The sequence below is a fragment of the Perca flavescens genome, chromosome 16, assembly GCF_004354835.1.
Source record: "Perca flavescens isolate YP-PL-M2 chromosome 16, PFLA_1.0, whole genome shotgun sequence".
Lineage (NCBI taxonomy): Eukaryota > Metazoa > Chordata > Actinopteri > Perciformes > Percidae > Perca > Perca flavescens.
The window spans coordinates 15,796,254-15,824,145 of record NC_041346.1 but is presented as its reverse complement, the minus strand read 5'-3'; the positions used below and the strand labels follow the sequence as shown (position 1 = coordinate 15,824,145).

Sequence of the window (27,892 nt, the reverse complement as noted above, 5' to 3'; positions counted from 1 at the left end):
CTGCTGGAGGTTAATGTTTTATTTTATAAAAGTGTATACATTTTTTATGATGTTAGAGAGGTTACGTGACCCAGCTTGACAATGTAGGCCCCTGTACTTAATACCATTAGCACTACTCTCACGCTGACAAGAAAGAAAATGATGCCTTCTTTTGGTTCTCAAGTTTTTCAATTTTAATAAGCTTGACATGTGACTGCTTTGATCATGAATTTTCATAATATTTCATGCATGCAGTATTGGATGAACACGCAAGAAGTGAAGTAGAATAATTGTTTTCTGCTTTAAACCCCAATTTTTCATTGTTTTGTCACCCAAATTGGTTTCCTTGTCTCGCTCTCAAACACCACAACAGCCCATCCCGCCACCCCCCGCCGCCAGCTGAAAGCTGCCAGCGAACATCTTCTATTTCCCTGAAACATTTATGACAGCTGATGTTTAAATCAGGAGTTGGCCTCAGTGTTCGCTGTTATAATGGGTAAGACCAGGCAAGAGTCCTCTCCTGTTTGTCACATGTGTACGCTCACACATGTGTACACTTATTTACCCACATACGCACACGCAGTAATCACATATACATAAAACAAAAACCAGACAAAGTGAGAAAGACAGACAAACCAATCTCATCTGAGGATGCTCAAAGAAAATAAGCAATCAGTAAGAAAAGCCCCAAATAATTCAGGATAAGTTATTCATCTTTTAGACTTTATCATAAAATATCCATCATCATTCATTTTCATGTGGAGTCACAGCTGGTCAAGCAAATATCTGCGGGGTGACTTTCAGTGAAAGACGTAAAAAGCCGTTTTAAAATGGCTGAGGTTGGTAATAAAACAGGCCTGATGATACTGTGTTATTAAGGAACTAATCACAATGTTCAGTCTCTGTCTAAATTTGAGCTTGTTTTTTGAGCTCTTTTACTGTGTGTGTTTGTGTTTGCCTGCAGCCCAGCCCTGCTTTGTCTTACGATTTAGTGGTTTGGTGCTACTTTGACGGGAGGGGCAGGAGGTGGAACGTGTCGGATCATTTGAGGTTTATTAACATACGTCTGGCACTAGAGTCATGCTGCTGCTCTAAAAACATTTCAGTGTGTGTGAAGGGGCTCAGCTGTGTATCTGTGCATTACTGCATGTTTGATTATGCGAATGGTTTGAATTTTTTAAATCTGTATGTGTCTGTGTGCCGTCTGATTAAATTAAGGGAGTGCCTTGTGGGTGCAGGTACGTGTGTGTGTCTGTGTGTGTGTGTGTGTGTGTGCGTGCCCCTCAGTATTACAGTAGATGAATTAATATGGCGCCTCTGTAAATGAGAGGGGGTGTAAACTGTCAGGGCTGGCCCCCGGTAACACACCCCTAAAAAATGTCTCTAGTTACTGTTCCTTCACCGTGCAGACAGACTGACTCAGAGTACAGCCATGTCTGCACACACTTACAGTCCATGTACTGTGTTTACATATTGGATTGTTTGCATAAATCAGTTTATTTAGGTCACCAAAGAGAAAAGGGCCCAGATATGCACTATATCTTTTTATGGCACATAAATTTGACTTGGACTAAATAACAAACACCTTAAAATGCAATACAGTACAATACCCTGCAGTAAATACTAGTTTGGTGAAACCCACAATGTTTTCCATTGATTTACATATTTTACAGTGTTTGCAGCTGACCAGCAATTCAAGCCAATAATGACAATTCTAGCAGGTGATGTTTATCATGTTTATCATCTGATCCGATCGTGTTAGCATGCTAACATTTGCTAAATAGCACGTCAACCTCATGGCGGCCTTGAGGAAAAGTCGGGGATCATCAAGGTCGGTATTGGCAATCGATCTACTGTAGTAAATGTTGAGATATTTCACTGGATAAGTGAAAAATTACACATTTACTACATATGTCCAATAGTTGTTGAGATATTTAAATCAGGACCAAAGTGACCGACAGACCGGCATCGCCATTCCTCAAGCCATGCCACTAGTGTGGCTAAAAATGCTGACTATCTGCAAGCACACTTTGCTAATTGGTTTTCAACTTTAAATAGCTCCTTGACTAACTGCCTTTGTAATTATGATTTATTGTACAGGTACTGGTACTTCAGTCATAAAACACTGAAAGAATATGTAACGTGGTAAAGAGAAAAGTCTCAAAAATCCTATCACCACATGCAAAATATATGAAAACTGCATTAGTAAAGAAGCCCGGAGGTCACAAGCACACCTTATTGGATAGGATATTTACTTCACAAACTGCAGCCTCAAAAATAGCCATTGAGTTGAATCACCTCTGAGAGTTCTCAGAACAAAAGCTCTGATATTTACTACAGGCTTGTGTTATTCTCAAGTATTTCTGTTATTTTGTCCATCCCCTTCAAGGTCAGCATGCCAATGCCACTAAGCAGTACATGAGGCAGAGAATAATGGCACATCGATCTCTCTAAAACAGTATTACACACTCCTTTATTCACACTAAAGATGTGTCTAGTTGCTACAGCAACACATTTGTGTAAATCATTTTAATGTGATTACAGCAGGGCAGAGGATTTTTAATTGCGCTATTTCACACCTAAATTCATATTTTTCTACACGTCTGTGAGAACACAGCGTTTTCCAGCAGGCCTCTTTCTCTTGCTGCATCATTATCGCAGACTGATGTTTCAAACGGCCTTTGAAACACACATCTGGTGGTTCGATACGGATTAACCAGTCGGTGAATGGTGTCCGCCCTGTGAAAACACACTGATGACAATCAGACACACACAGATCATTAGCTGAACCCCACTAACCCCCAACAGAGCCCTGCCTTTGTTTTAAGAAACGCACGTGTGCACAGATAAAGATATGTGTGCACGTATAATCTTGATCTGCCCTCGGTGTGTCTCTTTTCATCTCTCACACACATGCACATACACACATTTTACTCTCACAAACACACACTCTCTCACTGTCTATGTTCTCTCTCTTTCTATCTCTGTGTGTCACACACACACACACACACACACACACACACACACACACACACACACACACACACACACACACACACACACACACACACACACACTTTCATTAGTGGGATGCTTGCAGGCACAGGCAGGGATTCTCCATTGTGCTCCCTATCAGCCTGCGGGATGGAGCTTACTAATTAATATTTAACTGAAGACCGCCTCCAAGCAGGGGAGGAGATATAGAGCGATAGAGGTGTGGAAGGATGGGATAGCCATGGAGGAGAAGGGAAGGACAGAGGAGAGAAGGGAGGGGAAAGTGATGAGAGGTCGGGATAAGGAGGAGGGAGAGATGAGGGGAGGAGCATGATGATAAAAAAGGTTGGATTCGGTAGAGCCTAGAGAGAAGGAGTTGAGGGAATTCTGAAAAAAGAAAGTACAGGTTCAATGAATGGATAACAGTAAAAGAGAAAAAGAAAATGAAGGAGATGGTGGAACCACAGGAGTACTTGTGCAGACGTTGTCTGACAAACGTACTTGCATGCAGAGACTGAAAGGAAGATAGATAAAAGGATTTAAAGGGAAGCTATACTGGTGAGAATGAAGCAAGGAAAGAAAAAGAACAAGACAGACGAGTCAGGGTAATGAAGTGTACAATACACTAAAGTAAGAATGAGACTCTCTTTAGTCTTCCCAAAGGCACAAAAACAGGGCAAAGTTATCATCATTTTTCTTTCAACCTGTGTCTGTGGAGCATTCAGTCTATTACATTTAAAACATCTAAAATGATATGGAGCAGTGAAGGCTGCGGCTTGATGATATGTTGATTAAATTGTCACATTTATCTTTATGAAATATGTAACAACAACAGACTTTAACACATTAGGGGTCTTTACTTTCTTATGTTAACTATGTGTTTGTCTCGATGATGTAGATACACAGTATAGACTGTGGACTGATTGGTCTCACCACTGTATGTCATTGTATCATATTCTCAGTGAAATTATGTAGGATTCAGACAATTGAAACATTGTGAATCGACCATATTTAGGTCTGTAAGAGATTCATAGTATTGATTTTTGTCACATTTGTCAGCTCCTTTCACAACATAGTTCTTCTTAGTTGCTGGAGAAAAGTAAGAAAGAAGAGCAAGTTACTGATGCACCAGAACATCTACCCTTGAGTGTAATATATTTTTCTCTATCAAATATTTCCAGAGAACACGGTATGACTCAGTTCTGGTGAATCCGTTGCTTTGCGTTAATGTCTCAGCTCCCCACAGCAGCCATTTGATATTGGTTTGACTTAACTTAATTCATCTGAGGATGCAGACTGACATGTGGAAACACAAGCTAGAGCATTTAGAATGTATTTTCGCCTCAAACCTATGAAAGGAGGTGCTCATTTTTAGCAGGATTCTTTTCACTTGTGCCAATCAAAATACTCATTTAAAAGTATTAGGAGGTGTGATATAAAAAGTGCATGTTTTATAAAAGTGTAATTTTGTGGAGTGGCTTTTAACTAATGGAGTTTATGGCACAATACATTTTCATTATGACCTGTATGAGTGGGAATAACACCCCTAACATTGCCACTCTGCATCCTTCATATTTTTCCCCCAGCGTGCATTTTTGGTATGCGTGTGTGTGTGGCGCAGCAGCCAGATGTAACATGCTGTATGTTGTGATTGTTTTGGCGTGGTATTACAGTGGATTGAGGGAAGGAAAGCACAGGGCCCCTTTTATGAGATTATTTGTGTCCCTGCTGTGTAATCTGTCTAATCCAGCGCTGGATGGTTTGAGATTACATTAAGAGGAGTCACTGCAGTTAATGAATCCTTCCTGTGTCTTGTAGCTCCTTATCTATCAGCCTGTTCTCTCTGTCTGTGACCCACTAACATGCATTCAAGAGGCAGATTAGCGGAGTGATTGCTGGCATCATCTGATGTAGTGTATGTGTGGTGCAGACATGATGGTGCATACAGTATTTTTGTCACCTGGTATGTTGCATATTTCTCTCCTTCTCTGGCTATATCCCTCGCTTGCGTTATGCTTCCCTGCAGTGGTGCAGACCCAACTAAATGCAGTGTCAGAATTTTGGATGCTGTCAGGTGCTCTCGCAGTGTTGCCATGGTAAGGCGTCCTCAACTCAATGATGTCACTCACTCAGGCCTCTGGAGACAGAGCCCCACCCCTCCTCACATCTCCCTGCCGGTATGTGTGTGTGTGTGTGTGTGTGTGTGTGTGTGAGTGAAATGGACCAGTGAAAAGCACACTGTGTTATCCTTGAAACACCTGCCTGTGTGTTTCAGCCTATAATAAGCTGTCTAGCTGCAGTCTGCATGGCTTTTTAGAGACACATCATTATATATATGCTGCGCACGCGCATGTGTACACACACACACACACACACACACACACACACACACAGATAAGGAACCAAAAGCTCTGTAGCTCCTGCCATCTCTAGTAATATATATAGTGTGTGTGTGTGTGTGTGTGTGTGTGTGTGTGTGTGTGTGTGTGTGTGTGTGTGTGTGTGTGTGTGTGTGGGATGGGGGGCACCCCTGCTGGGTTTTTCATGGCAGAAGAAAGGTTAGATTCCTTTGGGAGGCTGCACTCCTCCTCCTTTCTCTCCTTCCACTCGCAAGTTCTTCTTCATCTATTCTTTCCTTCCTCCCATCTTCTCTCACTTTCTCCTTGTTTTACTCAGTCCAACCCCCCCACACCACCCCATGTCAGCATTGTCTCAGCACTAATGCGGGGGTCGTTGGGTGGGTGGGTGGGGTTCTTTCTGCCTGCAATTCGACAGCTTTCCTTTCTGCTTGTGCCTGCTAGCATTCACCCCCCCGGCCTCCCTCATTCCCTCCATCCATCTATCCATCCCTCCCACCCTCTCTCTCTGGTCCGCCCTCCCCCCACCCACTCTCCTTTCATCAGCAAGCAATGAGGTAATCCCTAGCAGCCGCGTGAAGTGCAGCAAGTGCAGTGAGAGGGAGAGAAGCGAGAGCAGGAGCGACAGAAGCCGGCGCAGGGCAGAAGCAGTGGAGATGTCAGGAGCTCTAATATCTCTTGCTGTTATCAGTTCCAGCTGTTAGCGGCTCGCTCGTAGCTTATGGCTGATGTGGTTACCAGCAGCTGCTTGCAAGCTGTAGCTGTGTGGTGTTAGCTGTTTAGCTTGTAGCCTGGTTTTGTAGTGGTGGCACTATGTTGAGGGGCTGTTAGCCAGGCAGAGAGGCAGGCGAGGAGGCTGGCAGGGGTGGGACAGGCTTAGCCCTGGGGCTGGGGTTTAGATCAGACACCCTGGGTGGGGTAGAGATAAAGAAGAGGATAGGAGACGGGGAACAGAAGAAGAGGGAGAGGTGTAGTAGAGAAAAAAGGAGAAAGGTTTGAGGAAAGGTAGCAGAGGAAGGTGTGCACCCACCATGACGGAGAGGTGTAGTCTGTGGAGTGCCCTGTCGGCTGCAGCATGCTGCTTCTACCGGGGATCTTTCATGCAAGTGCAGGTGAGTGAGCATCTACTGTGTGTGTGTGTGTGTGTGTGTGTGTGTGTGTGTGTGTGTGTGTGTGTGTGTGTGTGTGTGTGTGTGTGTGTGTGTGCGTGTGTGTGTGTGTTTCTGTTTGTTTGCAACAGAGAGCCTGTGCTTCCTGGTTTGTAACAAAATGCTCGCAGTACATCATATGTCATTACCAGTCATGTGTTCTGATTTCATATTCCATGCCAGTTTCCTTACATTTGGCACATTTTGTTGTGCACGTGTGTGTGTGTCTGTCTGTGTGTGTGTTTGTGTATATTCGCAGGAGGTGTGCTCACTGTTGGCTTCTCTCCTGTCCCGGCAGCCGGTAATGTCAGCCTGCCTGCTAGCTGGCAGACTGATCCCTGATCATAGATGCTGTACAGTACTTTGGTGTCAGATGCACTGTGTGAAATCACGGCGTGGAGAGAGATGGAGGGGAATGGTGAGGGAAGAGAGGGGTTTGGGACTAAAGGGATAAAAGAGAGAGAAAGGGAGTTGTTATGTTGTGTGTTTGTGATTTGTGTATTTGTGTGAGAGGAAGAGAAATGTGTGAAGGGTACAGTAGAGTGAAGCGTATCGTTTTTACTTGGGTCTAATTCTGGCTTCATGCCTGAAACCAAATATCTGACCTTATTCCCGAGACAAAACGACACCTAGAGAATATTTTGTATGTGTGTACAGTATGTCCCTGTGTCTGTTTTGCTTGGTATTTGATGCTCTCTGGCAAAAAAAAATAACTTTTTTTTTTTTCAAAATATCAACTTTTCAGGGAACAGCAAAATCAACCTTTGTGTTTATTTTCTGGCAGGGTTTGGTTTGTAATGCTCATAGGTAGTAGAATATTCCCAAACGTGAGACTCTTCAGAGTGAGAGTTGCGAGGATTTCTCATGACAAGAGTGACAAAAGAAGAGACTACTTAAAGAGAATTGGTTAATAGATGAGTTAATAGGAAATAGTACACCATGCGCTGTTGTTGCCTGGGGATATAATACTTTACTGAAGTGCTTGTTGTAAAACATGTAGAATTTTCTCTTCTCTTCTCTCTGCCACGTTGTTTGTAGCCGACTGTGTTGTAATTATGGCTTTACTTTAAACAGGAAAGCAGCAGAGTTGTGTTTGTGTGTGTGGTTTAACTGCGTTTCAGGACAGTAATCCTCAAGTTGGGTGTCGGCGTGTCCTACCTTGTCCCTGGCAGCAGGACATTTTGACAATGTGACACAGTCAGCGTCTTTATGATGGAATACTTGGTTTGTTTTGTTGTTCTAAAAACAAATGTCTGTCCTAGAGATAGACATAGCTGTCTCAGACATAGAGAAAGAGAGAGGGGCATTCTTGGCTCTCTTTCTAGGGTTTTTAAACATCTGCTTTTGTTTAGAGTGAAGTGTTTCAAAGCTCAGAGTAATGAAGTCATTTTAATTGAATCTGTCATTAGGGTTCCTGCGAAGCGGTGGTTGTGGTAGGGTGTGTGTGTGTGTGTGTGTGTGTGTGTGTGTGTGTGTGTGTGTGTGTGTGAGCGGGGGGTAAATTAATTAGCAGTCCCTGAATGGTTAGAGTTAAGTGGGAGCCTTTCTATTGTAAAAAAATAATAATTACTTAATTCCCTGAAATTTGGGTTTGTTTACAAACTGTGTTTTTGTCAGACCAATATTGATTCCTCAATCCATTCTAATTAAACATAGCCTGTCAAGCACAATACTGTGTCATGTAACCCAAACACTGTCTGCTACCCAGAGAAGTGATGCTTTAATCATTACTTGTTCTGCGCATTCAATGTCATGTTGATGCTTTTTCTTTGCCTCCAGGGGGTAACCATTAGTAATCAACACTCAGTACTTTTCTCTTAGACACATGCAACTTGTGATTGAGTTTTCTTTTATCTGAAAACATAAAGATTACTCATATTATATTTTCTCTTTTAAACTCAAAATAAACACATTTGTAATCTTGATACTTCCCAGTAAAGTTTCAAAAGCATAATTGCAGCCAAAAAGGGGTAAAATACCATAAAACAAGTTGACACAAGTGACATGCAGAGGTGATGTTGACACAGCGACAGTGGACTCATCAGCTGTATCAGTAGAGAGAGATTACACTTGATCCCTAAGTCTAGACTGCAGTATGCCAACTATATGCACACACACACACACACACACACACACACACACACACACACACACACACACACACACACACACACACACACACACACACACACACACACACACACACACACAGCTTAACCATTGTGTCTGCATTATACCCAGTGCTTCCAGAGCATCGATGTAACTGGGACAATGTAACTGTCCGCTGGACTCCTGCAGCGTTAAAACCACCAATAAGCCTCCAGAAACACACACACACACGCACACATACATACACACGCACACACACACACACACACACACACACACACACACAAATACATTAACAGATGCATGGACACAGAAAAACACAGAACTGACCCCTCTACTTAAATTATTTTTGAAGTTAATTCTTTCTTTTCTGCAAGCCACCCCCCCCTCCCCCTCCCTCTCTCTCTCTCTCTCTCTCATTCTCTCTCTGTGCCACTCGAGTCTGTAGCCTCGCTCCCTGCTGACCTGAGCAGCATGTGGCAGCCGTCATGCCAGCCAGCAGCCGGTCCCTCTGTCCTTTAGCGTTCCTGCAGCCCGACTGTACCTGGAACGCTGCTGTCAACCTCCAACCTCGCAACATGGCACCTCTTTGCCTTTTGTCCCATACACTGTTATTTCATTTTTCATTTCATTTCATTTTATTTATATAGCACTAGTAAACACAACAGAAGTTGACCACTGTGCTTCACATAACAAGAGTCAGATAAGAAAATAGAATAAAACATCCTTCAGACAACAAAAAGACATAGACAAAAAATAAAAATGTAAAGAAATGCACGCTCCAAGTTTCTATTTGTGCAAACTGATTCTCAGCAATTTAGCACCTCATTATATTTATTTCACATACTGTGGAATACTATAAGTATACAGTAAGTAGAATATAAGGGTAATTGTTTACACAGATTTTTACTAAAAAATACCAAGATTTTTTAAATAGTAGATTTGTTGTGTTTTCTGCTGCAAGAACATCCTGAACACCTTAGTTTACAGTAAATGACGAGCAAAGCTCAGAGGATCTTCTGGTTATAGAACGTGAAGAGACAAATGGGAAGTGAATGCAAATGAGCTGCTGATTATGCACCAGAGTCCGTCTAAGTAAGTAAAAGCACAGGGTGTTTGCGTTGCAAATTATACTGCTACAATCTTTTTTTGCATCAACATTTTAAATATAGGAAATAAACACTGATAAATTCACACATTTTTGGAAAATAATAACTGCCTTAGTGATATAAACAAGTTAGATCATAACAGAGTTCAGTTATTACATGCAGCAGGAGGATTTTCTTAAGAAATCCTGCAACAAATAGATCATACATATTAAAGTGGCCAGCTTTATTGCATTGATGTCCCTTCTGTATGTCTCATCTATGTTTTATTCCCAAGAGAAGGTCACAGTTTAATAAAAGACATTGAACCAGTGGCTGTATGTCCTTTCAGTTGTGCCTCCTCCACATAATATATCTCAACACGGTTCACAGTCTGCATGTTTTTAGTTTTGCAGTAACAAAAACAAAAACAGTTTCATACATCCTGCAAGTTAGTTAGATCTACTTTCAGTGATGATGCTTTTTTAAACTTTCTTTCAAAGGGTAGTCCTGACTTGAATGGGGGAGCTTGGTTGGTTTTGGTCCACTCACTCAGTCCCAGCAAGTTAACCAGCCATCAGCTTGTCGGTCAGATCCCCGGGGGGCCCAGTGGTTTTGTATTAGCTTTACCCATCACCTCATTCTCTGTCTAGTCACCGCTAAGCTAGCTGTAGCAGATATGGCCCTGCTCGTGCGTGCGTGCATGCATGCGTGTGTGTGTCCAAGCCAATTGGTATGTTTTAGTATTGAAATATTCACCATGTAATCCCCTCTTCTCTACTCCTCCTATCTCTCCCTCTCGCCCTCCTCCCCAAAGCTTTTCACCACAAATCCTCTTTTGGCGTGCCTGCCTGTCACACCCTCGGCTCATAGTGTGAAGGGCAGCTGTGTGTGTGTGTGTGTGTGTGTGTGTGTGTGTGTGTGTGTGTGTGTGTGTGTGTGTGTGTGTGTGTGTGTGTGTGTGTGTGTGTGTGTGTGTGTGTGTGTGTGTGTGTGTGTGTGTGTGTGTGTGTGTGTGTGTGTGTGTGTGTGTGTGTGTGTGTGTGTGTGTGTGTGTGTGTGTGTGTGTGTGTGTGTTAAATTGTCTTGTTCCAGAGTCCTCATTAGAGCACTGTGATGTTTTTGGCAGTAATGAGGAACAAGCCTGTGTGTGTGTGTGTGTGTGTGGGGTGCTCCAGACCATTCTGTGAATTAGTTCTTCATTCACATTTCTCAGTTCTCAGCTCTTCTTTGGTTTGTTTGTTGCGTTAGACACTTGGAACCTCTCTTTGATTTGGTGAGAGTTCCTTGAAGTGAGATTTAAGTTACTCTAAAACAAGTCCTTATACCTAAACAACAAACTACGTTGTGACCTATATGTCAGCAAGAAAACATCATTTGTGCCCTCGGAAACTCCCAAAAACAATTCATATGAGTATTTTGTAATCTGCCACCTCTGTGATTAACATTTGGTTACTTGTGAGTGAAAGATTTGGGTCATGGTTTAAAGAAACCAGCATTTCTGCAACTGTGTGTAGGAGACAGGATGCAAACCCCAGTCACCAATGTGAAAATCAGATCCTCTTTATGCCTAACTATCCACCTCGATCTCCTCCCTTACAGCACTATAATAACATCCTGCCACTCCTGCCTTTGCTTCTGAGAGAAAACATCATTATTGGCATGATCACAAGATGTTTTTTGTCAAGAAAACATGAAGGTTCAGTCAAAGGCACTTCAGGGATTGACCATTTACAGTTAAACTTGGTGGAAAAGGCTCTGCTCTTTAAGGGTGATTTGACATCTAACAAATTAAAACCTGCGGAAACCAACATTATGTGATTATGCTGTGACTCAAAACTTTCAGCGGCTGCTGTACATTGAAAGCCAAATAGAAGGCTTATATCGTATTCGCTTGACGGCTCTTATTGTGAAGCACCTCCAGGAAGTGTTAGGTTAGCTTTAACAGCTATTAAAGAGTCCACTTCTGTCTCAATCAGTCCAGCAGTGCTTTGTCTTTTCTGATACATTGTGCTCAGGATCTCTTTTAATCTTCATCTTGGCCTGGGAGGTCGGAGAAAACACTGAGAGTTAAGTGGTCACTGCAGGTCACTATAAGGAAGCTTACTCTAAAAGGTAGAAATAGTACATTAATTCCTAAAAAGATGATTTTATTTATTGAGCCTCTTATCAAATAATGTTAACTTGTTTGCGAGGTTGATGGTACTCAGCACTAAATGATCAGTTGTCAGACCTCAGAGCAATCAGGTGATGGCATTAGTGTAAGAGTTATAAATACAGTAATTTAAATAATTGTGGCCAGGCTGTCTAGTAGAAATGTGTCTTCAGGCACTGTATGGTTCAGCAAACTCAAGCGCATAATGTGCTCACCGTTTAAACAAGTGAAAATGCAAAACTGGTCTCTTCATATCATGACGTTTAGCTGCAGGCCAGGATCACCGAGTTTTTCCAGCTCAGTGCTTCATGTAATCATCTGTTCTCTCTCTTGACATGATAGAAGAAAACTTTAAAATAGAATAGTATAAGAACAGAAAGGTATGGCGCATAAATGCACAGCCTAGACTATAGAATATTTAAAACAGAGGCTGTTGAAGGAGAGAGATTATTCTAAACATACCGGCCTGCAGGTTAGAGATGAAAATGTGCCCCTCAGCATATAATTATCTTCTCTCTCAACATTTGAGGTGTAGGGCTGAAAGTAATTACTTTGGTGAATGCTTACATTTCGTTTTATCTTTTAGTGCCTTTGCCTCTATATAAACAAAAAAATATTCAACACTGTTCTGCGATCCTGCTATTCATTTAATCATTATTTAACTCTGCAGATTTGTTTGCATCTGTGGATTATGAGAGTAAGACTTGCTAAATAATAGCAAACACCGCCTCACACAATGAAAGGATGATTGTTCCTGGACTTGAATGGAGGTACACATGCTGCAAAGTGTAGACGCTTCTTTAGATGAAGAGAAATGATCTATAGATGATCACAAATTGTAAAAGAGCTCTTGGTAACTGCGAACATAGACGTGTAATTTCACATTTGCCGTTGGTTAATAGCACCGGCCATTAGCACAGTTTATGTATTGCATCCACTTTGCTCACCATTGATTGAGACTAGGAATTATATTCTTCTCTCCTCTTTTTTTATCAGGCTCTCTCACTTCTCACTCTGTCTTTTACTGGTACATTCATTCACAATCCCTAATGTGGAGTTTTAAGATGAATGAAGTCTGTTAGTTTTACAAGCAAACCTTCAGAACTGTGTGTGTGTGTGTGTGTGTGTGTGTGTGTGTGTGTGTGTGTGTGTGTGTGTGTGTGTGTGTGTTTGATCCTCTGAAGTCTCTCGCTGAAGAAATCACACATGCCTGTGGATCCACACACAGACACACCACGCTCACATATGCTGGGAACGTCACAGCTGAGGGGGAGTGTGGCATAGTGAAGGGATTTGGAGCAGGAGGTTGGCAATTGTTTGCTCTCCTCATCTTTGACCTAACCTGACCTCGGAGAAAGAGGAGGCTATTGGATCAAAGGCGACCACAGCTTTAAAGGCTCAGTTCTCCCAAATGAAATAAATAGCCATTCCAGCACGGGGAGTTGTGCTCTCATGCTTTTAATGCCCATTGTTTGATACAAAAAGTAAGGCCTATTGGTGTGAAACGATACAAAATGGATGCAGTCTGGAAGTATAACACCTGCTGAATTGTTTAATCTCTAAGCCTATAGTATGACCTTTTAATGCCTTTTTTCAACATACAATACAATGACTGTTTTCAACATACTTTATTTAGTGGCACAGTGGCTCAGTGGTTTGCACCCCACTGGAGCTGGTGCTCCAAATAGCACCAGCTGGTAGGCACTGAAGACCCTCACCCAGGTTCAATCCCCATTCCCCACTTTTTTTGTGGAGTTGTGAAATTGTTGTTGGAAATTTGCAAGTTGAAATCGTAAATTTGCAAGTTGAAATCATTGTTGGAAATTCGCAAGTTGTCACAAATGAAACCAGATACATTCTTCACAAACACTTGTGTGTTGCATACCTGAGGCGGGGTTTGAACCCGCATCTCCTGGCTGTCGGTCGGTGTCGTTCCCCACTGGACCCTCTCCGGGAGTAATAAACACGTGATCCAAAGAGAAAGAAGAAAGCCACTATGTGGCATAGTGGCTCTGTGGTTTGCACCCCTCCAAATAGTACCAGCAAGTAGACTTGACTTTTTTATGACTTTTTTCGACATACTAAGGTGTAAAACAATTGCATTTCATTTGCATTTGTCCTTATTAAACAGCTTGAACGATTAATCGAAAATGTCAAATAATTGAGAAATTGTCGAATTGTTTCAGCCTTACTGTAGAGGCACAGTTTAAACACAAGTGCTCATTCATAGAGATTTGTCAGAGAATAATTTTGCTGAAGATACTGATAACATATTAGTTATTAATGAAGCACATCAGGGTGTCAATGTGAACCAGACATAGATACTGATTAGAGATTAAACAAATTTAATTGACTGAAATTTGATAGCTTTGTTGGATCTAATTTGATTCAAATTAGATTACACTTCTGCCAATAAGATAGAATTCATTCATTGTGGACACACAGATCGTGTGCTGGAACACATATAGCTCATACATAACGGTTTCAGTAAAAGTGATTTTTAAGCAGAGGAGAAGATTGTGTTGATAGAACAGTGGATATCAGTTATTATTTTTCCTGTATGTAACAAGTGAGCAATTGAAGTGTTGACATACTGTATAAGAGTGTAAAGGACAAGGTACAGGCAAAGATAATCCTCCAGTAAGGCTGTTGGAGCCTTTCATGTTATTTTATGTTATGCCATATTTCGTAGGAATGATTAATTATGGTTTGTTATGATAAGCTGCTTGTCACGGGTGTTTTGTGAATGGGGTAAGCATGTGATGTTTCCTCTCCACCCATTTTGGGCTGATCATCTATACAGGTGGTAGTGTGTGTGAATGATTCTGATGAATGAGCTGACGGGAGTAGAAGGGACACAGTTTTTTGACCGTGGTCGTGACGATTATATGTAACAGAAAGAACTACGAACATAATAAACGTTTAAGTTGTTTGCAAATCAGCTGCCACACGTCCGAGATGATCTTTACTCCCGACATAGTGGCTCCGGGCAAAAGTTTCGCCGGAGGCCACAACAAAGGCAATTCTTTTTTGTAATCGGGACATCTCAAATTGCATTATCATGATTGGTGGAATGGCTTTCAGTATGTGGTATCTGGACTTGTATCTTTCTGTAGTGTGCATGTTGAATTGTTCATATAAATGCGCAACTACAGCATATTCAAATGAAATTCAGGGCTGGTTTGAATTTTGTGTTCACATGTGAAGTCTTGGAAGAAACAGCCATGCTGGCAATTACAAGCCCATGAGTGACATCATACTCTAAAAAAGGGTGTTTGGGTGAGGAGTGGGATGTTAGGGTGGCAAGAGGGGGAGGGGAGTGTAAAAGAGGAGGAAAGAGAGAAAGAGAAGGAGAGTGAACGCACAGCACTTTGTAACAGGCTATCACAGGCTAATTTCCCTTGAGCTTCTCTTAGAGGAACGACTCTAGTGTCTCCCATGGGTGTGTTTACACTCACACATTCACACACACTCTCACACACACTTCCACATACTGAAAGCCAGTCCTTTTCTGTTATATTTCTTCTGTTGCTTGAAAGCAGTTGTAGTATGGTGGGGCAAGGCTGCTCTTAAAAGGTGTGCATGTGCATCAATGAAAATAGGTGTGTGTGTTGTTTATTGAAAAGTCCGATATAGAGGTAAAAGCTTCATCGTCATCACCATGACAACAGCCCAATAACAACAGGGAGACAATACCCATCTCAACCATCCCAACCCCCATCACTTGTGTACAAGAGTGTGTGTGTGCATGCTTGATTACTTGCATATTTGATAGTGTGCATTTGAGCGATGTGTGTGTGTGTGTGTGTGTGTGTGTGTGTGTGTCACACACAGAGAGAGCGTCCATTATGGAGCATCCCACCAGGTACTGTCCGTGTCTCTGAATGATGGACACGGCCCTCTGCCTGAATGCATCTGTGGGGAGTGGTCACACACACACACACACACACACACACACACACACACACACACACAGAAGTGTGTGTGTGTGTGTGTGTGTGTGTGTGTGTATTGTCCGTGTCTCTGAATTATGGACACGGCCCTCTGCCTGTATGTTTCGGTGGGGAGTGGTCACACGCATGCACGCACACATACACACACACACACACACACACACACACACATTTCTGCCTCTATATGAATGGAATTGATACCTCAGCTGCGCTCTACCACTGTCTGCCTCAGCCAGCCAATTGTTCAGCTCGCTGCCCAACCTCTAGAAAGAGATGACATCATTGCTGGCCAATGGCATCACAGCTCTGGGGCGTGCTTTTTTCTAATGGTCTGCATGATCAGGGGTGACGAGGAAGGTTGTGTGTGTGCGTATGTATGTGTGCTGGTAATAGGGAGATAAAACTGATTGATATACAGCCGTGGTCTACCTATGGGATCAAAGCGTTCCTCATTTCTATCTCATTATATAACCATAATCCTTCCTCCTCTCATTTTTTCTCCCATCTTTCTTCCTCTATAACTTTTTTGCCTCTTTTCCTCTTAAACCCTTCTTTCTAACTTCCTATTTTAGTGTCTGTTTACCTTCTGTGACTCTTTATTTCTGCCCTCTGCATTCACATCTTCAACTGCATCATCATCATCATCTCTTCCTGTGCATGTGTTTGTGTGTCAAGTTCCAAGGCCAGTCGATAGGTCATTGTTTGTACTGTGACTAGGCAAAATGTATGTGCCTGTGTGTACTGACACAGCAGGGGAGTAGGATGACACTGTGACTGAACTACAGACAAACTTGTTCATGATACACTTCCCTCCTGTGACCTTGCGTCTAAAGTGAGTGTTTTTCTCACATACATAGGTGCAAAGAGTCCTTAAAAATAGTCCCGTTTTTAAGGCAGTGAATCCTGTTTTAAACCCATTTCAGCTTAAAGTTGAGCCTAATCCCTTAAAACATACAATTAAATCAAATTTGTGTATAGTAATAAAAGAAAAATCATCAAATGATGTGGCTGCGTTTTCATGAGAGTGACCATGTTATTATTTTATTATAAAAAAAATGTATTTATTATTTCAGGACAATGCACATTTGATGAACATGTACAGAAGTACACGTAAAAGTGCCAGATTGTAGCCCAAAGGCTAATTTCCATCTGTAGTCCATTTGGCAGGTAGAAATTACAATAAAAAGGACAAAAGATATACACTAGTAACATTTGCTATATAAGACAGAGTAAAAGAGGACGAAAGAAAAGAAAAACAGGACAATTTATTACAATCTATGTCTTGGCTGCGTTTCAGCCAGCAAAGCTGATTAATCCTCTGCTGTCAGTCATTGATTAATTAATAAGATGCTGTGTCACCATATGTGTGTGTATCTATGGTAACGAGGCTGCAGCTTAGGCCACAGCCTTTATTAAAGTTAAATAGTTATGGAAGCAGTAAAAAAGTATATTAGGTATAATATAATGACCCTCTTCACTGTCCTCACTTGAACACATACAAGAAGAGGTCCTATTAATTGCTTATTGTTGTAGCATTTCATTCAAAATCCGATTTCTGTTTTTTTTTTAACCAACCAACGCCCTCTTCTTGCTTTTCACCAACCCCCACCTTTCATTTAGTGTCTCTGCTATCTGTCCTTAACCGCTGCTTCCTTAATTTTTGTCCCTTTCCTGTTTAACTGTGTTGGTGAAATGCATTGTGGGTTTGTGGTTTTTCCCTTCACACCTGTCACTGTCAAGATAGATGGCCCTAGTATGGATGGTAATGGTACTGGCTTGCGGTTAGGATAGTAAGGAATAAGTGTGTGTGTGTGTGTGTGTGTGTGTGTGTGTGTGCACCATGTGTTACATCTGATTGCTTGCAATATATGTTTAAATTCATCCACGTTTGTCTGCACCTATACATTTGTGTGTGTGTGTGTGCGTGCGTGCGCACCTTTTTGTGTGTGTGTGTGTGTGTGTGTGTTTGTTAGTATTGATAAGTCCTTAGACCTTCCATCCATCAGTGTGCTGACCTTTTACCCCCAAAAGCCTGCAAATTAGCCATTAATGGTTCAGCCCAGAGAAAAGAAGATGACAGCGAGTGGCACAGCCCTTAGGGGTAATTGTGTGTGTGTGTGTGTGTGTGTGTGTGTGTGTGTGTGTGTGTAACAAACTGCAACTTTGCCCCTACCAATCACAAGCTCTCTTTTTGAGCTGCCAAAATGAATGGTTAGATTTGTATTTCCAGCCAAGTGAATAAACTGCCCAGAGCATCTTTCAGCTGTCCCAGCTGGTCCTGGTTGTCATAGACACTGTCAGCTCCTGTTTCAATTAAAGACCAAAAGAGGATGTTCTTCACTTTGAGTGAAATCAGTCGGAAAGCATGTGCGCTTATCAAAGGCAAATATAAGTTCCTCAAAATTACTGATCAAATTATACAAGTGAGAGCCAAAGTAACACATTCAACATTTTGCCTGAGACAAGCGAACAGTATATAGTATAGTAGCTTTCCTTCTATTTAACTCTTCTGAGTTGAATGTGCCCATGTAATGTATACATATGCCTTTTAGTAGATTAGGTTGTCAAAGTAAAAAAATGAGGAATTCAAATGAAACTGGTGTAGAAGTGCGTATAACAGTAGAATGGTTGATTAAATGCCTTAATTTCCTCCATTTTTCATACATTTCCTTCTTTCCTCTGCGTCCTAATGCATTGCTTCTCTCTCTGTCTCTGTTTTGCTGATGGAGCAAGGTGATGCTCCTGCTGTTGTTTTACATCAACACATTCATACACACAAACAACTACACACCCACGCCGACAGACAGGCTGAGTGGATCGGTGAGGGAAAGTGCACAGAGGGGGGAATGATATGATGTGTGGTTGAGAAATGGCAGGTTAGTGCAGTAGGGAGGGAGGGAGAGATGAACTGACAGTGGACTGCGATGATTAATTTAGAATAGAAGACGGAATAAAGGAGAATTTTGAGTTGAGAAATAAAGGACTAGAGGAGGAGAGAGACAACAAGTAATGGATTGAGTTGACAGGATAATAAATATTAAGAAAGAAAGAGTAAGAGATGAGACGGACAGATCAGCCATGATGCTGGAAAGTAAGAGGAAGAAAATGGGAATTGAGACAACTGACCTCCACTCCATTTATATCTAGAACAACAGAAGTTTGGAAGAAGATAAAAAATTTTAGAAATATTCAAATAAAGAACATGAGAAGCTAAGAAGTGCAAACAAAAGTCTGCAGTGTTTGCCTAAAGCATAGTAGGTGGAGAAATCGGATGGAAAGTGGTGGAAAATAAAGCAGCGATGTAAAGGGAAACCATGTGATGAATCACACGTGTGTGTGTACATTCGAGCCTTCTATAAATTGCAGCGCAGTGAGGGAGAAGTGAAGTATGAGAGCCAAAAGGAAGCAAACCGAAATGCAGTGATTGAACAGCAAATCCTCAATTCTCTTTGTTACTCTGAGCTTTAGTCCGCCAGGAAGGATGGACAGGGTTGATTGCTGAGGTGCCTGGCAGGGTTAATAAACATCTTGAAAGAGAACTGTTTTGAAATAGTTTCTCCGTGAGCTGGATTATAAAATCATGGATTTATTCAATCATGCATTTATTCTATGTCATTGCTAAATGTGCACTATATGATACACACAAAATATCCCCAATAGTGGCAAATAAGTTATTCTAAAGGTACCATGGGGAGTTTTGACCAGTAGTAGTGCTACTGTACAAAGCAATGTTTTTGTTTTGTTTCGTTTGTCGTGCACTGGCACAAGGAAGGACATGGGTGATGTAATACACAGTCATGCCGAAGTTAAGCTACTGTCAGGTATATTATTTTAATGTATGTTTTGGAATTGTGTAAAGGTCTGGTTACATGTAATGTTGTTGATCAGATCATGACATTTTTAGTATAAGTTCCTCATGTCAGTCATCAACACAGAAAACCAAGTACACAGCACAACATAATTGTGCAATGGTGAATTAGCCATTAGCTATTTATGTCATACATTACCCATGTATTGATTGATTAATCCTTTATTATTCTTTGTGTATGTTTCTGTCGTGAGTGATGCTACCAGTGAACAGAAATGAGAGCTGGAAACATGACTACTAAATGTGGTACTTGTCTCAAATCCTCTCAGCCGTGTTGGCAGAGATCCAGGTCACCACACACTGTAATGTGTGTAAAATTTAAAGCATGAGTCATTGTAAGAAAATAGCAAAAAGATGTGTGATTGAGTGGGCTTACTGAGGTATTTGTTTACTCTGGTGTGGCTCCATGACTTTGATTTCAGCTATTGTTGTGCTTGTACTATCGTATTCTAATTAATTTGGATTGAGATTAGATTTTGGCAGTATATACTTGGCAGTAAAGTTGATCTAAAGGGTTTAGTGGCATTTTATCTTCATTCACTGTTTTGTCTAATGTAAGCTGCTTTCTGATTCGTCAGGTCCCATGGTCTTGACCAATCAATAGCAAAACTGATGACTGAAATATAGAACACCATAGAAAAAGATCACACACACACACACACACACACACACACACACACACACACACACACACACACACACACACACACACACACACACATCATATATACAATGGGGTACCATGATAAGTGCTCCCAACCAGCCATGTTTTCCTCTTCAGTACACATCGCTGCACATGACAGAGCAAAGCACACATGGGACACATTAACCTCACACACACACTCACACCCATACATTTTTCCTCAGGGAAACACCAGCTGGGGCATGCAGAGTATGGAGTTACCATGGCAACAGCATCTATAGGTGTGGCATTGCTGAGTCGACACTAAGGGAGTGGGGTGTGATTATATGAGCTTGTGTGTGTGTGTGTCTTATGTGTGGTACTGTTATGCGTGGCATCTGGTGTTTATTCTGGATAATGATTTTTTTAATGGACCTCTATGCATCCCCTCATTACTGCAACAGTCTTTCCATATTACAAATAGATGGGTAACAGACATCTGCAGTCAAGCACTGTATTATATTACCATACTTTTCTTGTCTCTCTCTCTGACGCATTGTTGTTCAAAGTGTAAGCAAATAAAAAATGTTTTTCCAGTGTTTCTTCACTTCAACACATCCGTAAACCTAGCATCGTGGCATTGCATTGCTGCTTCATCCTACCTTATCTGTGTCCATGTTCAGTAAAAAACAGTTTATGTCCACATTTGTTGATTTTTACATTTTGAGATAAACTAAACAAGTATGCGTTCTTTTCCTGGTCTTAAAGCTGAAGTCTGTTTTCCTCAGTTTATGAAAAGTGGACTTTTTTGGAGATACATGTTTTTCACAAGATAGTGACACAATGCTGCATCCACACTCCTGAAAATTAAAGAAGAAAATGAAGCAGAAACATGTTTTTGAAAATGCGTCTCTGTCACCAGATTCATATTAATTGTTGATGAATCCTGATTGGTGCTCAGAAGTACGTGACATCACTTTTTTACAACTGGATCCCATTCCAAACCAGTGAGAAGAGAAATCTCTGTGAAATAACCAAAGCTGTTCTCATGATAATCCTATCACTCAGTGTCAGAAGCTAATTGAGAAAATGTGTTTTTAAGGCAAGCCCAGTTATGACCCCTGACTCACCTACACTCTGTCCTCGAGTCATTGGGTGAGCCTGTGCAATAGAACTGTGTATGTGTTTAATTGTGTATCCAATTACACCAACCCAATGTGTGTGGCTACATAGCTGTGTCATTAGCATAAGTATTAAACTAATTTGAATTGAATTAGGTTCAAGCAAGCTATCTAATCTCATCCAGAGAAACATCTAATTGAATCGGTGTAATCTGTGTAATCAGTATCTGTATGGCACTCTGGGTGACATCAATGCTCCAATCTGTTTCTTTAATAACTAAAGTATCAGTACCATCTCTATTTTTTACGTGTGTGTGTGTGTGTGTGTGTTTTGGGGAAATGTTTAGATGTTTATTCCCCTCACTCTTCTGATGTGTTAGAGAGTGTATTCACTCATGTGTATTTATATCTGTGTGTGTATGAGTTAGTGTTTCTCCGTCTGTTCACATTTGTGGGGATTAAAAAAGGTTGTTTTTTTCTCTTTTGCGTTTCTGTGATATGTATGTAACGTTTTTTCTGTCTTCTCTCTCATTGTCGCCGACATTGCTGTCATGTGTCTGTATACAACAGTTTTTTGATAAATGAGCCAGAAAAGACACAATTAAATTAGCAAGAGTGACAGTATTGTGGATAATAATACACAAAACCACACACATACAGTACAGACACATTCAGAGAGGACATTCAGCCCCTTCAGGCAGCTGATTGTCGGCATATATCTGTTGGCACGATGACATGCACATTGATACACTCTCAGTAATGATCCTGTCATCAAAGTGCTGATAGATGTTGTTTACCAGGTTGATTAGAGAGAGGGAGAGAGAAATAGAGAGAGGAAATGCTTCAGTAGGTCTTTGAGCCAGAAACAAAAAGATGGAAAAGAAATGAATCACAGAGGAAGAGACATTAAAATATGAATGGCAGAGTCGGGGGACACAGAGAGAAAGATGGTCCATAGAGAGGAAGGCAGATACTTTCATTAATGTATTAAAATAATCTTTTTTACAACTTTTGTTTTATCTTCATAGTTGTGGCCTTGATGATGTCTAGGGACAAAGTGGGAGGTCGTAGCTTTATAACTGTGTTTAATAGATGAAGATCACAAATGGTCAGACATGTTTTATGTAGGTTTTAGTCCAAAGTTCAACTATATGACTTTACTAAGGGAGCTTGAAGGGTTGCTACCCATACTGACCTAATATGCAGAGATGTACCAGAAGCTGTGGGTCACACAGTGCTGCGGTGCAAAGGATGATTCTAACAGACATTTTGAGTGCATCCACTTTTGTTTTTACTTCCACGCAAGGACGTTATTTCACACTGAGGGTGGGAGGGTCATGTCGCCCTTCTCCCCATATAGTGTTCATACTGTCCAGCCACCATGATTAACATGAGAGGAGAGAGGAGTTGATGAAACTGTTGATATGCTCATCAAGGTCACTTTAATTTGTCAAAGCAATTAAGCTTTATGAGCAGAAGAGAGTGAATGGAGGATTTAGTTTTCCCCGGGGTTGTCTGTATCAGGCTACATAGCTCCAAATGCCCTATCCTCTGATTAGTGGAGGTTGTTCCTGCAGGGTACTATTCAGGTTCGGAAAAATACCCCAAACTCTTCTGCACATTTTTTGAGTAAAAAAAAAATGCAACCTGTATTTTTAATTGCAGTAAATATTTTCCTAAAAGAGATACTATATTTGAACATATGTCAAATATAAGGCAGTATCATAAGGTACAGGGTCTCAACAATAATATAGGAACAAAATGAAGGAAAAAGCGTTCTCATGTTTTCGTATTTTTTTAAATGTTGCCTTTGTCACTGTTTCTTCATGTCTATAAAGACTCTTGAAATTGAGTTAATAAAGAAAACAGGGTTGAGAGAAGGGAGGCGGTAACCTGGGAAAATTGAGAAAAGAGAGAAAGACTGAGCTGATGGAGAAAGCCAAAATGTATAGCAGAAGGAGAGTAGTTTTGACCAAGAGAGAGGAGCCACACAGTGCAGAGCCGCACTGTGCTCTGCAGTCTCAGTAGGAGTGTAGCTGTATGTCATATCCTGTCCACCAGCTGTCACTCAATCCAGGGGGTCTCTTCTCTGACACCATACTGGCTGACAGCTCACACAAGTCCTCTATATACGTGTGTGTGTGTGTGTGTGTGTGTGTGTGTGTGTGTGTGTGTGTGTGTGTGTGTGTGTGTGTGTGTGTGTGTGTGTGTGTGTGTGTGTGTGTGTGTGTGTGTGTGTGTGTGTGTGTGTGTGTGTGTGTGTGTGTGTGTGTGTGTGTGTGTGTGTGTGTGTGTGTGTGTGTGTGTGTATTTCTGTAGGATATATATCGGGATGAATGTCCGGTGTGTCTGTTTGTGTGTGCACATGCGTATGTGTTTTTCGGAGACACTCATTCCTTACGACAGTAGAAGGTCACTGTTATCAGTCTCATATTCTTTCTCTCTCTCTCTCTCTCTCTCTCTCTCTCTCCACCAGTCGTCACTTTCTCTCTGTCTGAAGCTGGTTCTCTGATACTGTCTGATCATGTGAGACATCAGCACTGTTCAGTTTGATCTGTTTTTTCTCTCTGTTTTAGAATGCCTGCTATAGTATTGTGAAGTGTCTGTGCATAGCGCCACATAATACAGAGTGAAAACTGGATCTCATTTCTCTATTTCCTTACATAAGAACAACATTAATGAAATGAAACCTTACTGGTTTATGAGTTTCTTTCATATGACATAATGTGAAACATTGTGTTGTGCAGACAGTCCTAATCAATGAAAGAAGCCTAATTACTAGCAACATTTTTCACCTTTTATAAGAGAAGGGTTATTCCAGAAAGTGTTTAAAGCTTTCAGTTTTACTTTAAACCATCATCCGGAGTACTGTACAGGTTTCAGGAAACAACATCCGATAAATACCATTTCAGTCAGACAACTCACGTTTGAAATGTTTATTATAACAGCAGAACATTGTGCTTCACCTGCAGGCGTCGCCCCATGTGTGTCAGCTGATTACTCTGCTGGAGCAATTAGGCTGATATGAGGGAGTATCTCTGTGGACGAGCTGTTATTACACCTGTTATCTCATATACCTTACTGGCTGAGCGTTTGATGTTTTTGTTTTATGTGTTGTTATTTATTTTTTTAAATGCTGCAATGGACACATTTTAATAGGAATTATTATTGAAAAGGTTGATTTTTGTCTTTTATTACACAGAGCTGTATCCTCTTCTCTCATTTAATATTTGTCCAGCTAGACTGAACAGAGTTGGTGCAAGTCTTATTCAGGGCATCTCGCACATTGAAGAATCTGAGGGACAATTCTGTGAAATGTGGAACTTTAATACAGACATTATTAGTTAGTAATAGGAGATAGGAGGATTCAATGGTATTTATGCAATAATCCTGGTCTCTATCGCCCCAAAAGAGGGGATACATAGAGTTGAAGGGGGTGAGTGGAGGAGAAAGAGAAAGCAGATCAAGGGATAGAAAGGTCCTTTTAAGAATTGGACCCCTGAACCTTGTGTGTGTGTGTATGTATGTGTGTGTGTGTGTGTGTGTGTGTGTGTGTGTGTGTGTGTGTGTGTGTGTGTGTGTTTCTTGTTTAACTGTATTCATGGGGTCCAAAATCCAGGAGTCCAGTTATACTATAAAATAACTCAAATGCTGCAATAAGAATATCAGGTGCAGCTCAAGAAGTGCACAAATAAAAGCATGGCTTTGGTTTTATTTAGAAATATATATATATATATCCTGACAGCTTTGTGGGGCTAAAATGCTGGACCCCACAACTTTAAAGGGCTGTTTGAGGGTTAAGACTTGGTTTTAGGATTAGAGATAGAATTAGGTTATGGTTAGGGTGAGGGTAAGGGTTAAGGTTAGGCATTTAGTTGTGATGGTTAAGGTTAGGGTAAGGAGCAAGGGAATGCATTATGTCAATGACGGGTCCCCACAAAGATAGTGCCACACACCTGTGTGTATATGTGTGTTTTGTGTGTGCGTGTGTGTGTGTCCGCCCAAACCCAGCCCCCTTCCTTCCCCCACTGTCACCACCACCACTTGGGGCGTTACCATGACAACGGGGTTAGAGGCTAGCCCATGAGCTGAAAAAGAAAGAAGATGCATTCTGACATGAGCTGAGATCTAAGTACTGCAGTCTGGTTAGAATGCATTCCTCTCTTTTGTTGGTGCTTTTTTTTTTGGTTGGAATGTGTTCCTATCTTTCTTCACTTTGCATCCATGCTGGTAGATGCCAGAGACAGACTATTTTTCCCCCTGCAGGTTTTTATACTTGTAAGCAATTATCTTGCATTTCATTTCTCATTCATGCCTTCGCTCTAGGAGTTGTTTGTTTTTAGTCAAATCCCTTTTAAATTGCTCAAGCTACTTGGCTTTGTGCTCCTATAGCAAGAATTAGCAAACAAACTAGTTCAACCACAAACAACAAAATGCTGATTTGTGCCAAAGTTAACACTCTACCCCACTGCATGGTGCATTTGTAAATACCTGTGACTGTATATGTTTGACTTAGCATCGAACATCAGTGGTGTTATTTGAATCTTGCAGTAATGACTAGTCAGATTGTTTGTTGAATCAAATATTGTTAATTAACTGCATTTAGAACTGCAAACTTGCACAGAAAAGAAAGAATACAGCAAGCATGCAAACTCAACAGTGTAATAAACATAAAATAAGCAATTCATCGTGGAACAGACAACATAACAAAATCAAAAACCGCAGTAACACACACACACACACACACACACACACACACACACATGCTATAAAAAGCGCAAAGTGCATAATATACAGTGGTGTGAAAAAGTGTTTGCCCCTTCCTCACACAAACACATGCTATAAAAATTAAAAAAGTCAAAAAAAAAACCAAAATGCAATTTGTAAATGAAGGTGTGTGTGAAAAAGTGATTGCAAAACATAATAACTGTACACCTGAGTTCATAAATATGTGTTCATAAATTTAAAATTTCACAGTAAGGTCCCCATTATCATTCCTTTTCATTTATTTTCCTTTTAGGTTGTCCATTTTTTTCTTATCCACAAATGGCTACTGATTTTGGAGCGAAATAGCCCAAGTGTCAATTTCCAAGAGGTCACAAAAGACCCCACAACAACGGGCAGGGTGTGGTGATGTCATCAGGAAAAGACTGGGCAAAAATGGCCTGCATGGCAGAGTTCCAAGGAGAAAACCACTGCTGAGCAAAAAGAACATCAGGAAAAACACATCTTGAGGCTCTTGGGACAACATTCTGTGCATGTGGGTGTGTCCAAATATAGGTGATGGATCATACTGTGTCATATGGTCACACATGCACAAAAGGAACGAATTCTAACCCCTATCTGTTCCTAATCCCTGTCTCAAACCCCAGCATCTATATAAGAAAAACAAAATGAAGACTTTGGACCACTCCTAATACATGTATCTGCTGTCTTTAACTATTAGCAGCAAAGATGAGTGGGCCAAAATTCCTCCATCTCTGGTAACCTGGTGTTACTGGTGTTTATTTTTAGGGGCTCCAGCCAGCTCAGACCAAAAAATAGAGTGTTTATCCATTAAATATGTGCCACCCAATTTTCACTCGGGGAGGGTGTGGTGATGTCATCAGACGAACGTCTAAACGCTGTAGGAAAAGGGGAGGAAGGACACTTTTTCACACCATATGTGGGTGTGTGCATAAATTTAGAATTTCTCCCCATTATCATTCCTTTCATTTATTTTCCTTTTAGGTTGTCCATTTTTTTCTCTTACTGATTTTGAGCGAGTGAGGAAAAGAGGCTCTCAAGTGCATGTGGGTGTAAATTAGGTGATGGATCACACACACACACACACACACCACTCTAATACATGTATCTCTGTCTTTATATTAGCAGCACTCCTATCTCTGGTAACCTGGTGTTACTGGTGTTACTTTCTCTCCAGCCAGCTCAGACCAAAAATAGAGCCCCATCCATTAATAGTGCCACCCATGTAGGACACACACACACACACACACACACACACGCACACGCACACACCCTAACCCCCCCGGGGAAACAAAGTCCTGCATCAGCTACTAAATTGCCTAAACTCTCTCATCTGCTAATGGGCTACCTGTGTATCTGCCTCTCTGTCTACATTAGTGAGTTTCTCTTGTCTGTCTGTCTGTCTGTCTGTCTGTCTGTCTGTCTGTCTTCCTCTGCGCCTTCCTGAATGTCTGATGTCTTGTCTTTTATGTATGCTGCTTGTTTACTCTGTCTGCCTTTGTGCCTCTCTGTCTGTCCGCCTCTTGGTTCATAAATGTGTCTCCGTTTTGATCTGATGTTCTCCACTCTCTTATACTCTCGATATGCACACCTTTAAGATGAAATATAAGCATGTGCTTGTGTGCTGCTGCTACTAAACCCACATAAAATACTCAACACAGTAAATAAGTGTGCCTGCTTTGTATTATGTATATTTGTATCTGATGTATGGAAAATGAATAATGAATAATAAGTATTGGTAGAAATCAGTCTATT

General features: G+C 41.1%; 1 protein-coding gene across 4 annotated transcripts in view; it reads left to right on the top strand.

Moving 5' to 3' along the window:
- Nucleotides 1-27,892, top strand: part of sh2d3ca (SH2 domain containing 3Ca) — a 49,674-nt gene that overhangs the window by 6,842 nt on the left and 14,940 nt on the right. Inside the window, exon 1 of one of the 4 annotated variants that reach the window (XM_028602155.1) lies at nt 5,921-6,442. The exons of the other annotated variants lie outside the window; for them this stretch is intronic. Coding sequence (XP_028457956.1) covers nt 6,362-6,442 — 81 coding nt within the window. The 5' untranslated portion in view covers nt 5,921-6,361. Of the gene's footprint in view, nt 1-5,920; nt 6,443-27,892 lie in introns of those variants that run through there. 4 annotated transcript variants of the gene reach the window in all.